Genomic DNA, 26,276 nt, shown 5'->3' with positions numbered 1-26,276 from the left:
TCAGCCTTCCTGCTCCTGTGATGCTGCTTGGCCTGCTGTGTTCATCCAGCTCTACACCTTGTTATCTAAGCTCCATGAGTTGTGTGGTTTAGACAATGCTGTGCAGAGAGGTGCATGATCTTAGTGAGGTGTGCGGTTTAGTCAGTTCTGTGTAGAGACTGACAACCTCTCAGTGAGGTATGGGTTTCTGCAAACAAAAATGACAAGAAAACCAATTTACCTTAAACTTCTTTATCAATTTATTATCCTCTTCATCTTCAGTAACTGGAAATTCATAAATCTTAATCTTATGCTCCTTGATCTCTTTCATTATCTGTTCAAAAAAACAGTATCTCAGACATTGGCGTGGAGTCATAGAACTGCAGAGATCTACTACACAGAAAAAGGTCCTTTGGCCTATCGCATCTGTGCCAGTCAAAAACAAATTATTATAATCCCATTTTCTAGCACGCGCCCATAACCATGTAATGGCATCACAGATGCACATCTAAAGACTTTTTTAAATGTTAAGACTCTTAGAAGCAGAGAGTTCAAGATTCTCACCACTCTATAGGTGACAAAGATTTTCCTCTCATCGCCTCTAAACTTCCGGCTGCTTACCTTAAATCTATATCTCCTGGTCATTGATACCTCCATCAAGGGGACAAGTTTCTCCCTCAATTTTACGCATCTCAGTCATGCCTCCTCTCAGTCTCCTCCGCTTGAAGGAAACAACCCCAAACTCTCCAATCTCACTTCATAAACTCTCCAGCCCAGGCAATATCCTGGTAAATCTCCACTGCATCCTCTCCAGTGCCTCACATTCCTCCTATAATGTGGATTCTAGGATTGCACACAATACTTTGTGGTCTAACCAAAGTCTTACATAATTCTAGATACCTTAAGGGATGTGTGGACATGCACACTAAGGTCCCTCTAATCTTTGGTGCTTCCTAAGGTCCTACCACTCACGTAGTCTCTTGCCTTGTTTGTCCTGCCCAAGAACATCACTTCATATTTATCCTGATTGAATTCCATTTACTGCTGATCAGCCAATCTGAACAGCCTGTCTATATCCTCTTGTAGTCTAAGGTTTACCTCCTCAATATTTACAACTACACAAATTTTTGTATCATCTGCAAACTTATTGATCAACTGGGTTGATCAACCCAGTATCAACTAGCAGACCAGGTGAACCGCTTTGCAGAACATCTACACTCTGCCTGCAAAGAAGAACCCTGAGCTACCTGTTGCCTGCCACTTTAACACACTACCTTGTCCCCTGGCCAACAGCTCTGACTCTGGCTTGCTGCAGCGTTCCAGTGAAGCTCAACACAAACTGGAAGAACAACACCTCATTTTCCGCTTGGGGATCCTGCAATCCTCCAAGCTCAATATCCAGTTCAATAATTTTAGGGCCTAAACTCTCCCATGTCCTAGTCCCCTATCTCTCACACCAGGCCTTAATCACACACAGGCTGCCATTACACACCATCTTGTTGTTAGTCACCAACAGTCCCCATTAACAACCATTCACCCTCCCAGCCAGATCATTATCAACTCCTTCGTCTGTCCAATTGTTCTTCTCTCTCTTTAGGCACAATCCTATCGTTTACTCCCTACCCCAGCTCCCTCCCTATTTTCTGCCTATAAACTGACATTTTCCCAGCTACCATCAGTTCTAAGGGTCACCGGATTCAAAATGTTAATCTGATTTTTTTCTTCACAAATGCTGCCAGACCTGCTGAGCTTTTCCAGCAACTTCTGTTTGTGTTCCTGATTTACAGCATCCGCAGTTCTTTCGGTTTTTAATTACTGATCAAACCTCCTACATTCAAGTCTAAATCATTTATGTATAAAAGCACAAACAGCAAGGGCACCACTCCGATCCCTGTGGGACTGCACTGAACACAGACAAGCAGTCAGAAAAGACCCCTCAACCATCACCCTCTGCTTTCTGCCACTCAGTCAATTGTACATCCATTTTCCAAATTTCCTTGCAACTCCAAGGCCTCTCATTTTCACTATCAGTCTCCCATGTGGGACCTTTCCAAAAGCCTTGTTGGAGTCCAAGTAGACCCAAGTAGTCCAAAAGCACGCCCCTCATTAAATTCAATCAGGTTGTTCAGAAATGACCTCCCTTGACAAAATCATGTTGATTGTTCTTAATTAATCCCCACCTTTCAAAATGGAGATTAATTCTGTCCCTCAGAAATGCTTCCAATAGTTTCCCCCACCACCGAGTTAGTCTGACTGGCCTAGTTTCCTGGTTTATCTCTTGCTCCCTTCTTGAACAATGGTATCTCACTGGCCATCCTCCAGTCCTCTGGCATCCCTCTTGTGGCCAGAGAAGAACTGAAATTTTTTTTGCTAGCATCTCTGCCATTTCCTCCCTTTCCTTACTCAATAACCTGGGATCCATTCCATGCGGCCCTGGAGATTTAACTACTTTTAAGCCTGCCAGGACACTCGGAACATCTTCTCGGTCTATGCTAATTTCTTTAATTGTATCACAGACTATCTACCTGACTTCCATACCTGTAACTGTCCCTCTCACTTGTGAATACTGCCACAAAGTGTTCAGTTAGAAGCCTACCTGCATCCATGTACAAATTACCACTGTGGTCCTTAATAGATCTTACTCTTTCCCTTGTTATCCTTTTACCCTTAATGTACCTGTAAAATAACTTCGAATTTTCCTTTATTTTGCCTGCCAGTATCCTTTCATGTCGCCTTTTAGCTCTCCTAATCTTCCTTTCAAGTTTCCTCTTGCATATTTGATACTCCTCCAGGACTTGTGCTGTTCTAAGCCCTCGGTACCTTCCGTAAGTTTTCCTTTTTCTCTCAATCCAATGCTGTATATCCCTCAACATCAAGGGTTCACAGGATTTGACAGTCCCACTTTTCCACTGTTCTCAGACAGATTTACCTCCTGGCCCACTATGGTAAATCATATCTAATCTTATTAAAATTGGCCTTCTCCCAGTTAAGAACTATGATTTCAGAACCATCCTTGTCCTTTTCTAGAGCAATTTTGGATGCAATGGAGTTATGATAGCTGTCTACAAAATACTGCCTCACCGATACTTAAACCACTTGCCCAGCATCGTTACCTAAAATTAATTAAGTCCAGGATTGCCTCCTCTCTTGTAGGGCCTTCTATGTCCTGACTTAAAAAAATGTCCTGGACATCCATTAAGAATTCTGCTCCTTCCCTTTCACACCATAGTTAAAGGCAGAGACCTGGGTAGTGTTGTTGAAGATGGAGACCTAGCGGCTCAGATAATTAGTTCTTTGAAAGTTGCCTCACAGGTAGACAGGGTGGTTAGCGTGCTTGCCTTCATCGCTCAGACCATTGAGTATAGGAGTTGGGACGTCATTTCGAGGGTGCACAGGATGTTGGTGAGACTATTTTTGGAGTGAGTTTATAGTTCTGGTCATCCTGTGGTAGAAAGGATATTATTAAATTGGAGATGGTTTTCAGAAAAAGATTTACCAGAATGCTGCCGGGACTGGAGGGTCTGAATTAGAAGGAGAGGCTGGATAGGCTGGGACTTTTTTCACTGGGGAGGAGCGTTGGAGGGTGAGGGGTGGCCTTATTGAGGTTTATAAAATGCGGGGCATAGATAAGGTAAATAACAAAGATCTTTTCTCGAGGATAGGGGGTTTCAAAACTAGGGTAATTCTATCCTCTCCCACCCCTTTTAACGGCCCACCTGAGGAGTCAGGAAGGAGCTGGGTCGCAACCGGGAACCACTTGGTGGGGGCTGAACGTGCACGTTGTGTTCTGCAGTGACAGTGCCAGCGAGAGCAAGAGCAGGCAGGCGAGGCAGCCCAGGGTGGGATGCTGGCAGTGGCATTGCGAGGGCTGGAAAGCTTCGAGTGGAACTGTGGCAGTGGAAAGGAAAGTTGGACTCAAGTTTCTTTTTCCCCTTGTCTTTTCCCAAGTTAACGTGAATGGCATCACATACGTATGGTGAAAGTACCCACTGTTCACTGTATTTTTACACTGAATACATATGACAAGAAATTATCTTTTCTTAAAAAAACGTCCTCGATAGTATAGTGGTTAGTATCCCCGCCTGTCACGTGGGAGAGCAGGGTTCAATTCCCCACCAGGGAGGCTCCAAACGTTTGGGTGGCATGGTGGCTAGCACTGCTACCTCACAGCGCCAGGGACCCAGGTTCGATTCCAGCCTCGGGCGACTGTCTGTGTGGAGTTTGCACATTCTGCCCGTGTCTGCGTGGGTTTCCTTGGGGTGCTCCGGTTTCCTCCCACAGATCAAAAATGTGCAGGCTAGATGGATTAGCCATGCTAAATTGCCCATTGTGTTCAGGGATGTGTAGATTGGGGGGGTTTGGGGGGGTTGAGTCTGGGTGGGATGCTCTGAGGTTCGGTGTGGACTTGTTAGGCCCTGTTTCCACACTGTAGGGATTCTATGATATTCTATGACACTTGGACCGGTACATAATCGGAAAGGTTTAGAGGCATCTGGGCCAAACGCAGACAAGTGAGACTACTCTGATTGGGGAAACTTGGTCGGCATGGAGGAGTTAGACTGAAGGGTCTATTTCGGTGCTGTTTGACTCTATGATTATGACTAACCCAGTCAATGTTGGGACAGTTGAAATCCCTTATTATCACTACCCTATTACTTTCAATACTTCCTTGAAAGTTACTAACATATCTGCTCTTTTATTCCCCGGAGACTGTTAGGGAGCCTATAATACACTCCTGCAATGTGATTGCTTCTTTTGGGTTTTTAGGTTCTACCCATATGGTTTCATTTGAGGACCTTTAACATGTCATCCCTCCTTACTGCTGTAACAGATTCCCTGATCAAAATTGTGACACCTCCTCCTCTTTTAGCTCCTTCCCTCTCTCACCTGAAGACCCTGTATCCTGGAATAATGAGCTACTGGTCCTGCATCTCTCTCAATATACTGCTTTCCTGACTCATTTTGCTGTCTCTTCTCATTCTGGCTATTCGCTTCCCTCTGCTGAGTATTCTTTCACAACCTCCCACCTCTGTCAAGTTAGTTTAAACCTTCCTCAAAAACACCAGTAAACCTTCGAGATATCTGCACTCATGTAGTTCTGGTTCTTGCGCATATCTGATGACAATTCTCCCACCAATGGCAGCTGGCCTTTACCATTTCAGTCCAAGCTCTGGAGCACCCTGTCTGCACCTCACCACCTTCCCTTACGACGCTTATTAAAAGGGATTAAACTGTACTTTTGGTTGTCTGACCAGTCTCCCTATATGGCCCGATGTCTTAGCATGAATCATGTTGAGAAGGTTAATTACATTAAAGGCACGCAATGTGAAGATGAGTTATTCAAGTAGTTACCTGCTTCTTGAAGTGCTGGCACTCCTCAGGGGTGAGGGTGTCTGCTTTAGCTATGAGTGGAATAATATTCACCTTGTCATGTAAGCGTTTCATAAATTCAATGTCCAAAGGCTTCAGCCTGGAAGACAGCACATGCATTTGCATGAGAGCTACAATAGGATACACTGTGCAAAGCATAGCAAACACTTTTCTCCTCCTGACGAACTGCAAGGATCTATTTGCATCATTTACACTTCTGCAACTCTCAATGTGGTGTAGGTACGCCCTCAGGGCTGTCAGGGAGGGAGTTCAGGATTTTGACGTGGTAACACTGAAGGAACAGCTGTGTGTGTGTGTGTGAGAGAGCGAGAGCGAGAGAGCGAGATGGAGGGGCAGTTGCAGATGGTGGTGTTCCCGTCCAACTGCTGCATTTGTACTTCTACATGGGTTTGGAAATACTATCCAAGAAGGTCTGATGAATATCTGGAGCGTATCTTGCAGATGGTACACATGTTGCTACTGAGCATTGGGGATGGAAGGAGTAAATGCTTGTGGCGGTGGTGGCCTTAAGAGGGCTGCTTTGTCCTGGATGATATCAAGTTTCTTCAGTGTTGTTGGAGCTGCACCTATCCAGGCAAACTGGTGTACTCCATCACATTCCTGACTTGTGCCTTGTCAATGGTGGACAAGGTCTGGTGAATCTGGACGTGAATTACTTGCTGTAGTATTCCTCACCTCTGACCTGCATTTGTAGCCACAGCATTTATGTGGCCATAGGGAACAGAATGGTCAAAGGCAAAAGAAGTCTGACTTTTGTTTGTGACAGGACATTATAGAATAATAGTGCTCTCTTGACAATATCGAGTGAAATACAATGTATTTGTAGGTCATTTGAAACAGGTAGAATTATTAGATTTCATGTGAGTAGCATTATTAGTTTCTCTTTAACTGTCAAGACAGTGGACCAATATATCTGCATCAAATCACCAAAAGCAGTTCAGCATTTCAGCATTCAATGCAGTCAGTAATGCAAGATGCAGTGCACACTAACAAGAGAACATCACCTTGCTGGATCACATACATACGAAGCGGACCTCTGTGGCAGTGCTTCACAAAGTATTTTCAAACGTGACCCTATTTTAACTCACCACCATCTTCCCAAATATTCAAGAATGGGCAACAAAGGATGGCCTAACCAGCAATGCCCTTGCCAAACAAACAAATTTTCAAAGTTATTCATGTCTCTGTAGCTGGCACCAAAATGAATAAAGCAGCAGAGTGATATTTGGGATATAATTATTCAAGTATGCTTATTGCTTAGAGTTTCATATTGATATAGGCAAATCTCTTTCTACAGTGTATCCATCAAACACTCCTGTGACAGGAACAGCATGGCATAAGATAAGGAGTAAAACACCTTTCATATTTGCCACATCAAAAATTATTGATTTAATGACTTTGCATCTGTTCCCCCTCTACCCAAACTATTCCATCCTCATGGCCATTGGCTTTTCAGTGATTAAGAGATTGGGGCTATTACACGAGATAATGACGAAAAGCATTCATATTTCACAATTTCACTGGCCAGAGGAATATACCGTTCTAGGAAGACCCTCTGGTCCTTTGTACCTGTGCTGGCCCCTTTTCAGTAGGGTCACACTGATCATATCCAGCGATTACTATGGTTCTGGAGGACAATTCCCCTCCCTACCCATTGTGCAGCTGATGAGGAAGATTTTTCTCCCTTCTCCTACTCCCGCCCAGACGTAGCGCTCACCCATGTCCAGACGGAGCGATGAAGTACAAACAGCAATGAACACGGGTGTCAGCCGTCTGGCGGCGGTTCACTCGTGACTCAGAGTTGAGGAAATCTTCAAACTTGCTGTCGATGTAGTTGATGACTGGCTGCCAACTGCACAAGAACAGACAGAGACAATGAGACATTCAGTGGAAGAACAACTGTGTGATCAGCACACGCCAGGACCTGTGTTCACTCACAAATTGTGACCAAATCCGCTCAAATGATGTTCAAGGCTGGCAAGAAAAATAATTCACTCAAACAGCATGGAGATAAATACCAGAAGATGCTGGTAGAGAGATATTGACCAGTACGTTGGGAAGAAATCTTTTGTCTTTGTGCCTGGAATCATTTGCATACCAGAGGAAGGGCAAACGGTGTAGAGGAAGGAGGGAGGAAACAAGGTACTGTAAGGTTGGAAGCTGAGAGGGAAGGTGTGGAATAACATGAGGGGAGAAATGGAAATTAAAGCTTGGGGGTGTTACACGCATTTATTTAGATAAAGGCTCCAGCCTGTTTGAACACCAGAGGAGTCCTTGACAAGATCTAGCAGCTATCCACAGCTCTCGCTGAAGTCAGATGGATGGCTGCAACAGCTAAACAAGAGTGAAGTCTATGATTAGTTCATGTCATACCCCAAAAAGGTAATGCTTTTAAACAGAATTCAAGTCCACACTTTTAGTGAGAACTTTATTTCAGTTAGTCACACTCCATAAAATTCACTAGCTCACCATATTTATACAACCACTTCAAACCTAATTAACTCTTTACCAATAATATACTCCTTACTTACCTGGATGGTTGCAACTTCAAGCCAGAAGCTTGACACCACCCAGGACAAAGCAGCCTGCTTGAATGGCACCACATCCACATGCAGTCACTGCCTCGACTACCGTTGCTCAGTAGCAGCAGTTTATACTATCTACAAGATGCACTGCACAAATTCACCAAAGATCCTTAGACAGCACTTCCAAACCCATGACCAATTCCATCTGGAAAGAACTGCAAATGTATATGGGACACCACCACCAGCATTTTCCCCTCCCAGCCACTCACCATTCTGACTTGGAAACATCTCACTATTCCTTCGCTGTCACTAGGTTAAAGTCCTGCAACTCCCTCCCTAAGGGCATTGTAAGTCAACAGCAGATGGACTGTTGCGGTTCAAGAAGGTAGCTCACCACCACCTTCTTGAGGGCAACTAGGGATGAGCAATAAATAAAAACCGAAAGAAGTGCGGATGCTGGAAAGCTGGCTAGCCAGCGTGCCCACATTCCATGACTGAATTTAAAAACACCTACTCCCTCAGTCATTCCTTCAGACCATATTAAATGATGACAGATCCCCTTATTTACTTTTAAATCTTTTTCCAGTCCCACATTTCATTCATTGTATGTTACCCCATAATGACTTATTATTAATGTAATCATTGATTCGCCTCTCTTTCCTAGTAATAGGTTTATGTTCTTTCTCAGGATCTTTTCCCTCTTGAACCCACTATTTGAGCTTATGTTGCGTTCTGCCTTCCATCTTTGTTCTTCATATTCCCAATCCACAGGCCTAAGCCCTTGAGTCTCATCCAGTATATCAAAACAAATCTGTCCATCATAAACAAACTGTCAGCTGTGGCAGTCTAAGCCTTATATAGTTGTGTAACACTGGCTTCCCACTATATTCAATAACTACTTCAGAACCTGCAAATTTATAATCCATGCCAAGCATCTTGAACAGTTTACTTGAATGGTCTGATTTCCCCTTGTACATTTATTATTTTTCTACCTTTACCAATAACCTTCTCTGGGCCTCTCCATTTAGTCAACTGTCAGCAAAGTTACGGATGAATATGGCAATACCATCACCCTTTTGTTCATACTGAAAGACATATCTCTGATTTCACAGAAACATAGAAGATAGGAGCAGAAGGAGGCCATTTGGCCCTTTGAACCTGCTCCGCCATTCTTCATGATCATGGCTGATTGTCCAACTTAATAGCCTAATCCTGCTTTCTCCCTATAACCTTTGATCCCATTTGCCCCAAGTGCTATATCTAGCCGTCACTCGAATTCAGCATTAGAAAACTTCCCTGCCACTCAAGATTTGTCAGTGAGAAATTTTGCCATTGATCCAACTTCAGTCTCTGTCGCAGTCATTTTCCATTGCTTTATCCAGAATTGTTTTAATCTTGCCATGTATTATTATGACCTAAACATCTGGTTTTCAAATCTACAGAAATGTCAGATGAAAGTGCTTCTTTTTTCCATACCTTTAAATTCATGGCCATGATCTCATTGAAATCTCTTGCTAAGGGCAGACTTACAGACAGATGGTGCCTTCAATGCTTCTTACAAATCTCACATCTATCACTTAGCTTTTCTATGAATTTACTGTACTGTGTTATTTCTGCATCCTTTACTAAAAGTTTTAGTCTTTTTGAAGACAAATGAGCAAATCATCTATACAATCAATTGCCTTAAAGTTGTATCTTCTAAGCTTATACCCTCTGATAGCAATAACACTTCTGTAATTTCTTTAGTGGAGTTCAATTAAAGGAATGCAATGTGTCCCATATGTGTAAATTGCAAATTCTTATATTTTCCAAATGTAATAACTTGATTGTTTTCCAAATTCAGTTTCACCTTTGCCTTCTTTATCAATGGCCTACTCAAATAACTAGGGTATTTCACAGGACACTATAACTGCGATTTATTCCTTTGAAAATCTTTGACTCTGCCTATTTTACAAGATTTTATCGTCCCCAAATATGAAACTGATTGAACTCTCAAACAGCATAACTTTGTCCTGAATCTTTCTACTCAGAGAATAGGTCGCATTTTAGCCCATCTATACCACACATTATGGAAATGCATTTTTTAAAATATATTCATTCCTGGGATGAGGGCATGCATTTATTGCCTATCTATCTCTAATTACCCAGAGGTTAGTTAAGAGGCAACCACATTAGTCCTGAAGTCACATGTAGGCCAGACCAGACAGAATGGCAGTTTCCTTCCCTAAAGGACATTAGTGAACCAGATGGGTTTTTCCCCAACAATTGCCAACTCTTAATTCCAGATTTGTACTGAATTCAAAATCCACTATCTGCCATGGCAGGATTTGAATATGGGTCTCCAGAATATTATCTGGGTCTCTGGATTAACAGTCCAGAGATAATACCACTTGGCCATTGCCTCCCACGCATCCACTGCATAATTCAAAGTCTCTGTCAGCAAGCTATTCAGCACAAGTTTAAAAATGTCTTGTGTCCAATACAATGTCCTCTGAGATCTGTATTTCCATTTTCTTCCTTTGAATCTTCTGTTTTACTTTTGGTTTCGAGTATTTTACTACAGTGTTTGGGACAATTAGTAGCATAGTGGTGCCTTGAATCGAACCTGAAACTTTGAATATGCCCTGAGCATTTCTAGGGGCTCATTCACTATTGTCAATCTTAAATTCTCTTTGCTTACAAAAATTTTGTCCTCATTTTCTACTAAATTATGGTTCTCCTTTCATGTTGTCATCCACAGCCCACTTCCAGTCGGCCTAGCCAATTTGTTAATATTGTGCTCTCTATTTTCTGTTGACTCATTGATTTCTCCTTTGTGCTACAAATGCTGCTGGAAAGGCATGCTTTCCTACGATTTTCTTTTTTGAAGTGATTCTAACATTTGTTCTAGTAGTGTATGGTTATCCACAGATTTAACTCCTGTCAGAACTAGAAGTCTGCCATACTTATTGGACTGTGCCAAAGTATTAAGATAAATGCCAGAAGAGACTGGAGAATTTCCAAATGTATTTCTGCAACCTTGCACACAACCAACTGAATTCTATTATGTACCCTTCCATGGTACAGTCTTCAGTCATTCTAAATTGGTCAAAAGCTGACTATACTCGATGAGCAATCAATAGGTCATCTTTTCCGATAAATTTTACCCATGAAAAGTAACAGTCTACCTAAACCTTCATCCATGCTCAAATCAGGCTCCAATTCTGAAAAGAAAATGTTGCTTCTGTGTGGTAACAAAATTGCTAAAGCCATACTTTGCTGCTTCTTTCATGGTTAGCACTGCTACCTCAGTGGCAGGGATCCGGGTTTGATTCCAGTCTGTGTGGAGGGTTTCTTCCGGGTGCTCCAGTTTCCTCCAACAGTCCTCCCAAGATGTGGTTAGGTGGACTGGCCATTCTAAATTGCCGATAGTGTTCAGGGATGTGTAGGCTAGGTGGCCATTGGAAATGTTACAGCGACAGGGTAAGGAGGTGGGATACATTTTACAGGGGCTATGTGGATGTGATGGGCCAAATGGCCCACTTCCACACTGTAGGGGTATTATTGTAAAGAAGTAACCCGCATTGTAACATCATTCTTCAACTGGTCATAGGCTCATTTTTAGAAAACAGGGATGGGTAAATCATACCCCGCAACATTACATTTTGACTCAAGCATTCTCCGCTATCAAAGTTACACTCCAAAATGTAACTATTTAAACAGAATTCAAGTCCTTTTGTATTTCAGTTAGGCACATTTTTGAAATGTCTAGCTATCTCCCACAATAGCTGGAGTAAATCAACCACAAACCACACAACGTGATATATCGAGTTTCAAAAGAAGAAAAACAAGCTTCATAACAGCACTGTTCCACGTGGATGCCTGTTTTATTAATCACCATCACTTGTGATTTGTTAGCAAGTAAGCTTGTTAACTCTGAATATAGTGTTGTTTTTTAAATAAATTAATAAAGTATACCCACTCAGAACCATCTCAAACAAAAACTGTAATGAAGATTGCACTTCTAAATTATAGTTTTAGAATTCCCATGCTTACAAATCCATTCAGGGAAAGTTGCAGCCTGAGAGTTACAGTCTGTGTGGTTGAGAAGTAGAATTGGGACTCAAGCCTAATGATCCAGTAAATGCATTTTCAAAAATTTTTGCACACATACAAGGACTTCGCCAACTGGACAGATAATTCTGAGACAAGCCTCAGGCCATTCGACCACACAAACAGTAATTACTCCCTCTACCTCAGACAGACATTAATTACATGTCTCCCTCTACACAGACTAACCTACTCTCCCTCACACATACAGTAGGTACCATCAAGCCACATAGTCAGTCGTTACATCCTTGCCCCAGTAATTACCCTCTCTTCCTCCAATACACAGGAATCATCCCTATCCACATAGACAGAAAAATTACTACCTCCAACACAAAAGGCAATTATTCCCTTTCATCCCACTCAGGGGCACTGATAAACAACCCCCAACGATTAACCGCAATTATGATCCACTTGATAGAATTCCTCAGGGCTTTGGCTGTTGAGGCCACAGAGTAAGAGACAGCACTGATAGGCAACTTCACATCACAAGATGCAGTAGAATGCGGCTCACAGTGAGCCAAGGTTTGCTGGATCTTGTTTGTGTCACCTCTGGTCATGACTTACAATCACATCTGGATGCCATATTCTTTAAAAATTGGCCATGAATAGGAAATTGTACCAATGCAAGGGATTGCTTAAGGAACAAATGTTCCTTGTTGAACTAGCTTTTTTTTTGCATTGCGTTGCCATGTCACAATACAGACGTGGCTGGTTGGGTCACAAATCTAACACAGTCACAACTAACTTTTAAAAAGGAAGGCATGGTAAAAGATGCAAATGATGGCCACCCACGATGCACAGCAGAACTTTGTGATGCCAACACTGGATTTTTTCATTATGATTTATGGTAAATTAATTGCAGGTATAAAAAAGATTGGAAATTATATTTCTTCATTCTCAAGGTCTGGTCTATTGGATGTAGCCAACAGACCCTGTCCATGCTTTTTTTTTCAGATATTTCAAAAGTTGTTGGAAAGACAGTGATTCTCAGTGAGCTGAAAGAGGAATCAGAGAGGAGCAAGATGAAACATTCGATGCTCCATCTTTTGTCAGGGTTATGAACTTACCAGTTACTATTGTCCACTGCATCTCCAAACCCTGGGGTATCGACAATGGTCAGCGTGAGTTGCACACCACCTTCTTTAACCAGAACCTTTACTTGTTCAACCTGGAAACAAAGAAACTGCACTTAGGTCATCATTTAAAAAGCATCAGCTATTACAGTGCACACAGTTCGGTGCAGAATGCTGCCTCCTCGGCTTACAAATACACCAATTTGGAGGAGTAGGCCATTCAGCCCCCTGAGCGTGCTTCACTGTTCAAGATGATCATGGTGAATCCGATTGTAAACTCACATCTACATGCTACCTGATGACCTTCCAGCCTTTTGCGAGAGAAAAAAAGTGTCTCATCTCTGTTCTAAATTTAAATGGTGACCTCCAGTTCGAGATTCTTCCACAAGAAACAACATCCTCACCACATCAAGACCCCTCAGGATGTTGTGCTTCAATCAAGTTAACGCTTATCCTTCTAAATGCTAGTAGTTACAAGACTTGCCCATCCAACCTTTCCTTATAAGTCAATCTGCCCATTCTAGTTATTAATCGGGTAAACATTCATTGAACTGGTTCCAAAGCACTTACATCCTTACTTAAACAAGGCACTATTCAGCCTCTCCCTATAGCTCAAACCCTCCAACCCTGGTAACATCCTGGCAAGTCTTTTCTGAAAGGGGGGGGGGCTGCAGTGTTGGGTATTCTAAAAGGCATTAGGGTGGACAAGTGCCCAGGTCTGGATGGGATCTATCCTAGGTTGCTCAGGGAAGCGAGAGAGGAAATAGCTAGGGCCTTAACAGATATCTTTGCAGCATCCTTGAGCACGGGTGAGGTCCCAGAGGACTGGAGAATTGCTAATGTTGCCCCCTTGTTTAAGAAGGGTAGCAAGGATAATCCAGGTAATTATAGACCGGTGAGCCTGACGTCACCTGACGGTGGGGAAGATGCTGGAGAAGATACTGAGGGATAGGATCTATTTACATTTGGAAGAAAATGGGCTTATTAGTGATAGGCAGCATGGTTTTGTGCAGGGAAGGTCATGTCTTATCAACTTGATAGAATTCTTTGAGGAAGTGACAAGTTGATAGATGAGTGAAGGGCTGTGGATGTCATATACGTGGACTTCAGTAAGGCGTTTGATAAGGATCCCCATGGTAGGCTGATGGAGAAAGTGAAGTCGCATGGGGTCCAGGGTGTACTAGCGAGATGGATAGAGAACTGGCTGGGCAACAGGAGACAGAGTGTTGTAGTAGAAGGGAGTTACTCAAAATGGAGAACTGTGATCAGTGGTGTTCCACAGGGATCCGTGTTGGCACCACTGCTGTTTGTGACAGATATAAATGATCTGGAGGAAGGTATAGACGGTCTGATTAGCAAGTTTGCAGATGACACTAAGATTGGTGAAGTAGCAGATAGTGAAGGGGACTGTCGGAGAATGCAGCAGAATATAGATAGATTGGAGAAATGGCAGATGGAGTTCAATCCAGGCAAATGCGAGGTGATGCATTTTGGAAGATCCAATTCAAGAGCAAACTATACGATAAATGGAAAAGCCCTGGGGAAAATTGATGCACAGAGAGATCTGGGTATTCAGGTCCATTGTACCCTGAAGGTGGCAACGCAGGTCGATAGAGTGGTCAAGAAGGCATACGGCATGCTATCATTCATCGGACGGGGTATTGAGTACGAGAGTTGGCAGGTCATGTTACAATTGATAGGACATTGGTTCGATCACATTTGGAATACTGCATACAGTTCTGGTTGCCACATTACCAAAAGGATGTGGATGCTTTGGAGAGGGTGCAGAGGAGGTTGACCAGGATGTTGCCTGGTATGGAGGGTGCTAGTTATGAAGACAGGTTGAGTAGATTAGGATTATTTACATTAGAAAGACGGAGGTTGATGGGGGACCTGATTGAGGTCTACAAAATCATGAGGGGTATAGACAGGGTGGATAGCAAGAAGCTTTTTCCCCCCAGAGTGGGGGACTCAATTACTAGGGGTCACGATTTCAAGGCGAGAGGGGGAAAGTTTAATGGAGATTTGCGTGGAAAGTTCTTTACGCAGACGATGGTGGGTGCCTGGAACATGTTGCCAGCGGAGGTGGTAGAGGCGGGCACGATAGCGTCATTTAAGATGTATCTAGACAGATACATGAATGGGCAGGGAGCAGAGGGATACAGATCCTTGGAAAATAGGCGACAGGTTTAGATACAGGATCTGGATCGGCGCAGGCTGGAGGGCCAAAGGGCCTGTTCCTGTGCTGTAATTTTCTTTGTTCTTTGAACGGTTTCAAGTTGCACAACATCCTTCCAATAGCAAGGAGATCAGAACTGAACACAGTATTTTAAAAGGGGCCTGACCAATGTCCTGTACAGCCGCAACATTACCTCCCAACCGTCATACTCAATGCACTGACCAATAAAGGCAAGCATACCAAATGCCTTCTTCACTGTCCTGTCTACCTGCAACTCCACATTCAAGGAACTATGAACCTGCATTCCAAGGTCGCTTTGTTCACCAACACTCCCCGGGACCTTACCATTAAGCGTACAAGTCCTGCCCTGATTTGCCTTCCCAAAATGCAGCACTCACATTTATCTAAATTAAATGTGTATGTTATCTCTCCCTGTCTGTGGGCTGCTGGTCTCTGTGGGTATATTGGTCTGTCTTTGGGTGTTACTTAGGTAGAGAGATTGGATTTAGCTGAATTGGCTGGACAGGTGGTTCATGATGCAAGGAGATACCAACAGCTTGGAATCAATTCACAGACCGGCTAAGGTCACCATGAAGGACTCTCCTCAATTTTCCCCTCGCATGAGGCATGATAACCCTCAGGTTCAACCATCACCAGTCATTTCTCGCTCGCTCTCTCTCTCTCTCTCTAATGGGACAGTCTGGTAAGACTATGGGAACATTTCCCATTTACTTAAGTATTGATTTGTGAGCTATAATGCATTGCTTCCATGAATGGTTGAAAACATTCAATGGGAACCACCTATTGAATAGACCATACTTGCTGGGGTATGGGGAAACTGAGTGGGATGAATTAAATAAGCTGACCAAAAGAGCTACCACAGATTGTGAGAAATGGCTTCTTGCTGTGTTGTACTATAATTTAGTTATGATGCACAATGTGTATTATGATGTTATGTCGTTCGAAGTTTAAACTAGATTGCAGGGGAATGGGAACCTGAGCAGGAAGACAGGCAAGGGGGAAACAGGGAGCAAAACAAAAGACAGAAAGGTAAGATGCAACAGTGGAAGGCAGAAAAAAAGGAGAAAAAATGGGGTCATACAGCAAAATAAAGCTAAGATGGCTAACAAGGTTAAAATGATAAGTCTGAAGGTACTGTGTTTTCATGCATGGTGCATTCGCAGTAAGGTAGATGAATTAACCTTGTATTTTTATTTGCGATGTTATGATATAGTTGCCATTACAGAGACATGGCTGCGGGTTTACCAAGAATGAGAGGGGAACTGAGTGAAACTATACAATTCCACCAGGAATGGATAGATTAGATGCAGGAAGGATGTTTGCCCTAGTTGAGGGAATCAAGAACCAGAGCCCACAGTATCAGGACAAGGGGCAGGTTATTTAGGATGGGCTCTTCACTCAGTTGGTGGTCAACCTGTTTTGTATTATCCCATGAAGTTAAGTTCAGGTCAACCATGACATCATTGAATGAATGAATAGGCCCAAGGAGCTGACTGGCCTCATCCTGTTCAGAAAACCAACAGTTGTACACAAACAGGTACACGCATAAGACGCACACGAACACGTACACAAGCAATGTGTACAAACCCACACAAACACACAGGCGCACATGTCCACGAACACACAAGTCACCTGGATAGTTTTCTTGATCCTGAGGGAGGGCCCAGGGTATTCCTTGGAGTATAAGTCCGACAGGAAGAGTGAATTGATCAAAGTTGATTTGCCAAGTCCCGACTCCCCTATTAGGGAAGAAAACAGATGAAGATCAGTCACAACCACCCAGCGAGAGTGAGTTCATCACCAAGATATGGTTCTAAGCACCTAGAGCTCTAGTCCCTCCAGCAGAAAATGGCACTTGTAACACGGTGCTACAAGAAGCTTCAAGCAGTGTTTGCTCTGAAGTATAAACTCTCCCTGCTGTAAGCTTTCCATAACATAATGAGCTCAGGCAGTGTGAGAATCACATCGAACCAGCAGAATCACAGATGGGATTACAGCAGAAGAGGAGGCCATTCAGCCCAATCATGTCTGCGCCAACTGTCCAAAGAGGATCTCACTCACTGCCATCACAACTCTCCAATCAGGAGCTCACTAGCTTCTATGGTCCTGCCTTCTTACCAAACTCTGCACATTCTTCCTTTTGGACTAACAGTCTAACTCTTTCCCAAATGCCTTGACTGATGCTGCCTCCACCACACTCTCAAGACTGTACATTCCAGATCTGAACCACTCGCTGTGTGAAAATGTTTTTCATTTTGTTTTTGTTTCTTTTACCAACTACCTTGAACCTCATTCTCAATTATTGCACAAGTGGGAACAGTTTCCTCCCATCCACTCTGTCCTAAAACATGATTTTTAAACACCTCTATTAATGTCCTCTCAACCTTCTCTTCTCCAAGAGAAACAAGTCTAACCGCTCCAATCTATTTTTATATCTTCCTCACCTGTGAAACTATCCTCATGAATCTTTACTGCATTCTACTGACTTCACATCCTTTTTAAAGACAGTGCCCAGAACTACTCCAGCTGAGACTAAATTAGTATCTTATAAAAATTCAACATAACCTCTTTGCTCTTGTACTCTGTGCTCCTATTAATATAGCCCACAATACTGGAGGCTTTATTAACCAGTCCTGTCACCTTCCATGACTTATGCACATTTACATCCACGCCCCTCTTCTCCTGCACCTCCCCTTGAGAGATGGACCTTTTATTATATATTGTCTGTGGTCTTCCTAGGAAAATGAATCACTTCATATTTCTCTACATTGAAATTCATCTGACACCCATCCACTCATCCCACCAATTTGTCACAGAGTCACAGAGCACAGAAACAGACCCTTCGGTCTAACCAGTCCATGCTGACAATAATCCCAATCTAAACTAAGTCCCACCTGCCTGCTCCTGGCCCACTTCCTTCCACACTTTTCCTATTCATGGACTTACCCAAATGTCTTTTAAAAGTAATTGTATCTGGATCCACCCCAGGATGTTCATTCTCAGGAAGTTCATTCCACACACGAACCACCCTCAGTACTGGTGAGACATATCGGCTGGGCTGTGAGCACGTGAGGTCTCAAAATTTAAAGAAGACGATAAGTGCACCAAAGGCACAGGCTTATTAAACTGGTCACTGGGATGAGGAGTTATCCTATTATAAGAGGTTGAATGGGCCTGGGTCGATAATCTTTTGAGCTTTGGAGACAGAAAGGATCCCATTGAAACACACAAGACTGAACAGGTGTGACAAGATGGACACTGCAAGATTGCTTCCAATGACTGAAGAATCCACAGTGGGTGTGGGGGGCACAGTCTCATGATAAGAGACTCAATTAAAGCTGAGATGACGTGAAATCTAATTACCCACAGAACTGTAATTCTTTGAATTGTGGTGATTCATCATTGAATATGAGAGGTTACCAAAGATAAGCTAGACAGATTTTTGATCTCTCAGGGAATCAGGGATATGGTAATGGGCAGGTAAGTGTTCAGCTGAAGGCCAAGATCAGTCTTGATCACAGAGTGGCAGAGCATGCTTGAAGGACCGAATAGTCTACTTCTGCTTTTATTTCTTGGCTTCTTCTGAAATCTGATAGGGTGTCTAAGGATGGGTATTAAGTAGGATGTCTTAGGTATTGCTGTCAGGAGCTCTAAAATTTACTGAGTTTGACTGAAAGTCAGAGTGAACGGGACTGATTAACTGGCTATATGGAACGATGGTAAGGGCGGGTTAGGAACACGATTGACAATTCAGCCTATTCAGCTCATTGTGCCTGCCATGCCAGTCAATACGATTGTGGCTAATCAAATGCTTCAATGCCTTTTACTCATCCCATTCCAATCATCATCTAAGCCACTAATATTCAGAAAACTATGAATTCCTACTTTAAACATTCAATGAAATCACAGCTGATCACCAACTCCACATTCCTATATTATCCCCATGACTTGATTCCCTTACTGATTAAAAATCTGTCTTGAATGTGTTAATGATCCAGCTTCAACAGCGCTGTGGTAAAGAATTTCACAGGGCGACTACCCTCTGACAGAAGATAGTCTTCCTTACAACTGTCTTAAATAAGTGACTCCTTACTCTGAAATTCTGCTCAGTTTCTCGACTCTCCCAACCAGAGAAAACAACCTGTCAGCATCAAGTCTCATCATCATCTTTCATGTTTCAGTAAGATCAACCCTCAGTCTACTAAACAATGAACAGAAATCAAACCTACCCAACTTCTCATAGGAAGATCAATCCAGTGAACCTTTTCTGGGTTGCCTCCAAAGCATAACTTTCCTTAGATAAGGGAACCAAAGCTGTTCACTGTATTCCAGCAGTCGTCTGACGAGTGCCTTGCATATTTTTAGCAAGACCTCCCTATTTTTATAACCCAATTGAAATCAAGGCCAACATTCCATTTGCTTTCCCCATCAGCCAGGGAACTCGGATGCTAGCTTTTTGTGATTCATGGACAAGGATGCCCAAATCCCTCTACGCTGTAGTTTTCTACAGCCTTTCTCCATTTAAATAATACTCAGCTCTTCTATTCTCCTGTCCAAATACATACTCTCACTTCTCCTAAACTATATTCCAACTGCCAAATTTTTGTACATTTGCTTAACCTGTGTATGTTCCTCGGTACATTCATCGAGTCATCCTCACCATTTGCCTTCCCATCAACTTTTGTGTTAGCTGCAAACTTGGCAATAGTTTGTTAACTTTCATTTCATCATTCACTATTAACATATAATGCAAATAACTGTGGTCCCAGCATTGATTTGTTGCACTCCACTGGGTAGAGGTTGCTATCCTGAAAATGTTCCCCTTATTCCAAATTTCTTCTATTAGTCAGTCAAACTTCTATCCATAGCTATCCCCAACTCCATGGGCTCCAAGTGGACTAAATAGCCTTGTGGGGTGCCTTATCAAACACCTTATGGAAATCAAAGTTTAGATTTAGATTTTATTGGCACATGTATATATCGCATCTACTGATTTCCATTTACTTATCCAACTTATTACCACCTCAAAAAAATTGCAATAAATTTGTCAGACATGAATAGAGTCATAGAATCATACAGTACGGAAGTAGAACCTTTGGGCCAATCAGTCGATGCGAAACAAAATGAGGTTGGAGTACGAGTTGTGAGGATGTAAAGAGGCTTCAGGGCAATTTATACAAGTTGACTGAGTTGGCAAATATAATGCAAGATGCAGTCTAATGTAGAAAACCGTGAAATTGCCAACTTTGGCAGGAAAACAAATGGCAGGGCATTATTTAAATGGTGATAGATTGGAACCTGGGTTTCCTTGTACACCAGACATTCAGTTAGGAAAACAAATGATATGTTGACCTTCATTGCAAGACAGTCTAAAACATAGAAGACAGGAGTATGAGAAGGCTAACTAACCCCTCAAGCCTGCTCTGCCATTCAATATGATCATGGTTATATTTCACTACAGGAGCAAGCTGAGGCTATACAGGTCCTAAGTAAGTCCATACCTGGATTGGCATGCACAGTTTTTGTTTCTTTGCCTTTAAGGATGTTTTTGTCATTGGGGGAATGCCCTGAAGATTCAACAGACTGTTTCCTGGGATGGCAGGTTTGCTTTACGAAGAAAGATTATTCAACCGGGTCTGCATTTAGGAAAGTATGAGGAGATCTCATTGGAATGTACAGGAATTCTAAATGAATAGACAGACTAGAAGCAGAAGGATATTTCCACTGGTCAGGGGCCCAGAACAAGGAATCAAGGGCTCAGGATACAAGGTAGGCCTTTTATGATTGGGAAGAGGAGAAAGTTCTTCATTCAGAAGATGGTCAACTTGTGGAATTCTCTAATACACACAAAAGGTGGTGGAGGCCATCACTGAATATATTTAAGAAAGAAATGGATAGGTTTCTGGACACAAACGGTGTGAAGAATTATGAGGAGAGAGCAGGAATTCAGCATTGAGATAGAGAATAGGCCAAGGTCATGTTGAATGATGGAGTGGGCTCAACGGCCTACTTCTACTTTCTATGCTTTTATTCCAGCAACAGTGCTAAAGGTGTGTTCCAAAACTAGGCACATCCTCCAAACAAGTTGTTCCAGTACAGCCACAAAATTTATTGGCACCTACCTGACAATGTGAAAATTTGCCCAGCAATGCAGCTGTTCAAGAAGGCAGCTCACCACCATTGTCTCAAGGGCAACTAAGATAGACAATAAATGCTGGCCCAACTAGTGACACCCAAATCCCATGAAGTGAAAAAAAAATCCCTTTTAGGCAGGGGCGTTACTGGTCGTAGCTGGGTTCTCTTACCAATTACCTTCATTCTGTGTTTTCTACAGTTTGTAACAATTTATACCATTGATAACAGTTTATCATTAATTAGTCTATCAAAAGCACCACCTTCTCCAAGTCAAATAGGGAGCTGGTGGGAAGGATGTATATGCATTGGGGCTAACTCAGAGAAGGCTTAAAATAGATGCGGAACGTGGAATGAGGGATGTGTTTGATGAGGAAGGTTTGGAAAGGCTACGCTTGTATCTGATGCAGTTTAGAAGAGTAAGAGGTGACTTGATTGTTCCAGAGGGCTGGACAGGGTAGATGTGGACAAGAAATTTCCTTCACTAGAGAATTCAGAACTACAGGTACCTATTGAAAACAAAAATGAGGCAATATTTTTCTCTCAGAGGGGCACCAGTCTTTGTAGCTCTCTTCCTTAAAAAGGTGGAAGCAGAGCTATTGAATATTTTTGAGGCAGAGGAGTAAAAGAGCTCATGGGGGTTAAAGGTTATAAGTGGATAGGTGAGAATGCAGATTTAAGGTTACAATCAGATCAGCACGATCTTACTGAATGGAGGAGCAGGCTCAAGGTGCTGATTGGCTTAGTCCTGGTCTTATTTGTATGTTAGTATATGATTTTCAACACTTGCATTAAATCTCCTCTGCCGCTTCTCAGCTCTGAGCAGACCCAAACCACACACCAGTCTCTCTGCAGGCGTGATAACTCTCATCCCTGGAAAATCTCTTCCATATGCTTTCCAAGGCTGTGACGTTCTTCTTTATTGAAGAGTATTCTAACAGGACACAATAGTACATCTGGCAACTAACCAGTGTTTTTACAAAGGTTCTGCATCAATTATTTTGTTGGATGCTCTTTTCCTCTATTCATGAAGCCAAGAATTCTTTATGCTTTTTAATAGCTTCTCAACTTGTCATACCACCCTCAATGAGTTGGATATGAGAATCCCTGGGTTTCTCGGTTCCAAGACCTCTCTGAAATGGTCCCACTTAATTCACATCGCCTCTGCTCATTTTCCTCACAAAACATACTGCTGAATCTGCCAAGTCTCTGCCTTGTCTCTGGAACATTCACTTATTCCTGGCCTTTGATTTGGCAGGTAATTCACTTACTATTCAAAGAAAAAAAAAATCATAAAATACAATGCTTGTAGTCAGACTGAAGCTAGGTATGTTTGAATAAAAGTTGAAATTGCTCCATGAATGTCATTAAGTACTGCAATGCTCACTTTTAATGGTTTCCAGGCTTGATAAACATCTATTAAATCAACTGTGCATCAATGAACATCATGAAGGGGCAATGTGAATCCACCAGTGCAAACTGGACAGGAACACTGCGATTACCAAGCAGGAAAATTAGTACAGCACCACCACCGTCCTCCAGCACCTCCAAACTCCCACCCCCGAATGTTGACCAAGAGTGTCCTATTTAACAAGGCAGGGCCGATTCAAAGCAGCAGCTCAGTCTGAAACTACAGTGCATCACTTCAACAGAAAAACAAAAAGGAGTGGGTGGGAGGGGAGGGGGTCCTGGGTGGAATCCTCTTCAAAGGGTTGGTGTGGACTCAATGGGCCGAATGGCCTGCTTCCACACTGTTGGGATTTTATCATTCTTAGAGTAAAAGATAGCTGACTCATTGCTGTACTGTAGTAAATTGGGCAGTCCAAAGCTACTCAGTGAGCTCTGTGTTATCAGTAAAAACATCTCACTCTGCAACAGCTCGAGTGAAACTGAGACAGAGAGTGCAGGGAGAGGAGGAAAGGGGGATGGAGGAAGATCAGTGCTGAACGCTTCACTCTACTCACAACTCTGGAGGCCTTGACAATCTTCCTCACTGGGGAAAAAAAAAATCAAAAGGGTCATGATTCTGCAGCTGGCAACTTTATAAAGTTGCCCCTAACGAACTGTCATGAAGAGAAGAGAAGAGAACTTGGGGGAAGACTGGGAGATGGGATTTTGGTTAATACTGTCCTCTTCATCAAGACTGGAAGATGTAAAATATGCATTTTAAAAAAAACTTAGAAGCAGGAGATGGCCCCACATCGTCTGAACCTGCTCTGCTATTTAAGAAGAACATGGCTGATCTGATGATGCCACATTCTCACCTACCCCCGACAACCTTTCACTCCCTTGCTCATCAACAATTTATCCACCTTTGTCTTAAATTTATTCAAAAGACTTTCTTTCCTCAAAAGATGATGGAAGCAGAGTTTAAAAACAAAACTCTCAGCCCTGCGCCAGAAAAATATTCTCATCTATTTTAAATGTGCAACCCCTTATGTTTAAACAGTGACCACTAGTTCTAAAATATTACACAAATGGATACACCCTCTCCACATCTGCACTGTCAAGTGCCGTCAGAATCTTATGTTCCAGTCAAGTCACCTTTTACTCTTCTAAAGCTGCTAGGCTAGATGCAGTCATGTCCAACCTGCCCATTCCAGGTATTAGTCTAGTAAATCTTCTCTAAACTGCCTCCAATGCATTTACATCCTTCCTTAAATAAGATGACCAAGACTGCACACAGAACTCCACATGTGGCATCACCAATGTCTTGTATAACTGAAGGAAACGTAGCCATACATAAATAGCTATATATATGTGGACTTTGTATACATTTGTGTAAGTATTTTTGTATTCAATTCCCTTCACGATTAATGACAAATGTTCTCTTTGCTTTCCGAAATACTTTCCACACCTACACACTAACTGTTTGTGATTCTTTCACGAGCTCTGCAGTTTCTCAACTTTTTGCATCTGCCTGGTGAAGCAAAATGACAACATAACACTTTCCCACATTATACTCCATTTGCCAGATACTTGCCCATTTACTTAATCTAGTTCTATATTTTTGTAGCTTCCTCATGTCCTGTTCACAACTTACTTCCCTTACTTAGCTTTGTGATAAAGTCTGTATTCTCAAACTTGCTCTGAAAGGGGCAGTGTGTCCTTGGATTGAGGACGTCCCTCTGACAGGTCAACCATAGCTTGATAAAAGGCTAAACAGGCTCAAAGGCTTTCTCCTATTCCTAGAACTCTCACCCATTTGTCTCATCTAATCCAGACAGCCAGCAGGTAACGCACTATCAAATTATTATATTCGAATTGAAGATAATCAATTCACTTACAGCACAATATGCACACTGAAATCATAGTAAAATACTTTCACAATATTTAAAAATGTGAAGTCAGCCCACCCATCCAGTGTTTCTCAGGGGTACATCCCTGGGATGCTGATTGTGACGACGGTCCAGAGTTGGATGCTAAGGGAAATTACCTGTCTCTTAGATGTTGCTTTTAAGCACAGCTTTGTACAAATTGGCTGATGATGGTGATTACATTTTTAAAATACACAATGGTATGTAAAATGCCTCGAGTCATCCTGTTATCTGATATATCCTTTATCCTATATATGACACCAGATGCCCCTTATCCCAAACACACCACCTCCTGTCCCTTATGCCATATACAATACATTGCCTACTATGCATTACCTGGTACAATTCAGAGATTCATGATTTCAAGTACTATTTCGAGGGACACATGAGCATATCATGCAGGTGAACAGTCCAGTGCAGCATCGAGGAGATGCCACACTGTTGGAAGTGCTGTCATTTAGATGAGACACTAAACCCTGTCTACTTTCTTAGGTGAATGTAAAATATTCCCGGCACTACTCAAAGATGGTTCCTTGTAACATCAAGGACGTAGAAGTAGGCAGTAATAAAATCAAATGCTGGAGAAACTCAGCAGGTCTGGCAGCACCTGTGGAGGGAGAAACAGAGTTAATGCTTGGAGTCCGTTAGGACTTTTTTTTTTAAAAAGAGACAGGCAAGTATGCAGTCTGCAGTTTACTGAAAGGATACAGGTTCATGCGCTCAGCTCTCAGTCAGTGAGGATGCCCGGGTGGTAAACCCTTGGGAGGGCAGCAAGATACAGAGGGTGATATTGAGTGAGCACTCTGGAGATAACGTGCAGGAGCTGGAAGCAAAGAGAAGCTACTGACAAATATTCTAGTCCAGCTGTGAATATTACCTCAAACCCAATCAGATTGAGATGAGGAAGGTTTCACATGAGAGGAAAGCAAACTGAAAACAGATATTAGAAACTATTTCTTATAAGGTAAAATGATCTGAATAACATTGCAGTGCAATGACAATGATCAATTGGTTAGTGGTATGTTTGTAATAGCTAGTTGGCAATAAATGTTCTTGTTCTGGACTGTCCCTATCTCTAATCAAAATGTAATCTACGAGAACTAGCCACTATTCTGGCCGTCCCTGTTTTAGACAGTTCCAGCCTCAGCCAAATGAGACATGGGGAGCAGTGCAGTCTCTTCCTGTGTGGATCACAAGATTTACTAAATAGAAGCCAGATCCAAGAATACACAACTGGAGTTACACTCCTCCCCCTTGCTGCCTGTAGTATTCCTGGAACTAGAACACAACTTATTTTCCAGCTCATTCATCCAAGAAAAACCTTCTGGCCAAACAGGAGGAATGAAGATGTCTGAACAATAAGAGGAATTGAAGACAAACAGCACTGAAGGCCACACAGGGGGAAGACTACTTGGTAGACTGAGAGACTGTGTGTTTATTGTCCATTTTGTCTCAGGGACAGGCACTAAGCTCCTTATTACATACTGTTTGCAAGGTTGTGACTCACTGGACTGACAGTTGGTACTTGGAGGCTGCCTCCCCTCAGGATGGGCTGCACAAAATATGTCTT

General features: G+C 42.5%; 1 protein-coding gene across 1 annotated transcript in view; it reads right to left on the bottom strand.

Annotated features, from left to right (window-relative positions):
- The window catches only part of LOC109935528 (septin-7-like), a 70,915-nt gene that overhangs the window by 22,788 nt on the left and 21,851 nt on the right, over nucleotides 1-26,276 (bottom strand). The window contains exons 3-7 of the mRNA XM_048605565.1: nucleotides 16,890-16,996; nucleotides 13,052-13,152; nucleotides 7,088-7,222; nucleotides 5,332-5,449; nucleotides 221-313 (exon numbers count right to left, since the gene is read on the bottom strand). Coding sequence (XP_048461522.1) covers nucleotides 221-313; nucleotides 5,332-5,449; nucleotides 7,088-7,222; nucleotides 13,052-13,152; nucleotides 16,890-16,996 — 554 coding nt within the window. The remainder of the gene's footprint in view (nucleotides 1-220; nucleotides 314-5,331; nucleotides 5,450-7,087; nucleotides 7,223-13,051; nucleotides 13,153-16,889; nucleotides 16,997-26,276) is intronic.

This window comes from Rhincodon typus, chromosome 15, assembly GCF_021869965.1.
Source record: "Rhincodon typus isolate 14 chromosome 15, sRhiTyp1.1, whole genome shotgun sequence".
NCBI lineage: Eukaryota > Metazoa > Chordata > Chondrichthyes > Orectolobiformes > Rhincodontidae > Rhincodon > Rhincodon typus.
The sequence above is the reverse complement of the archived record's forward strand: the minus strand, read 5'-3'. Positions and strand labels throughout refer to the sequence as shown.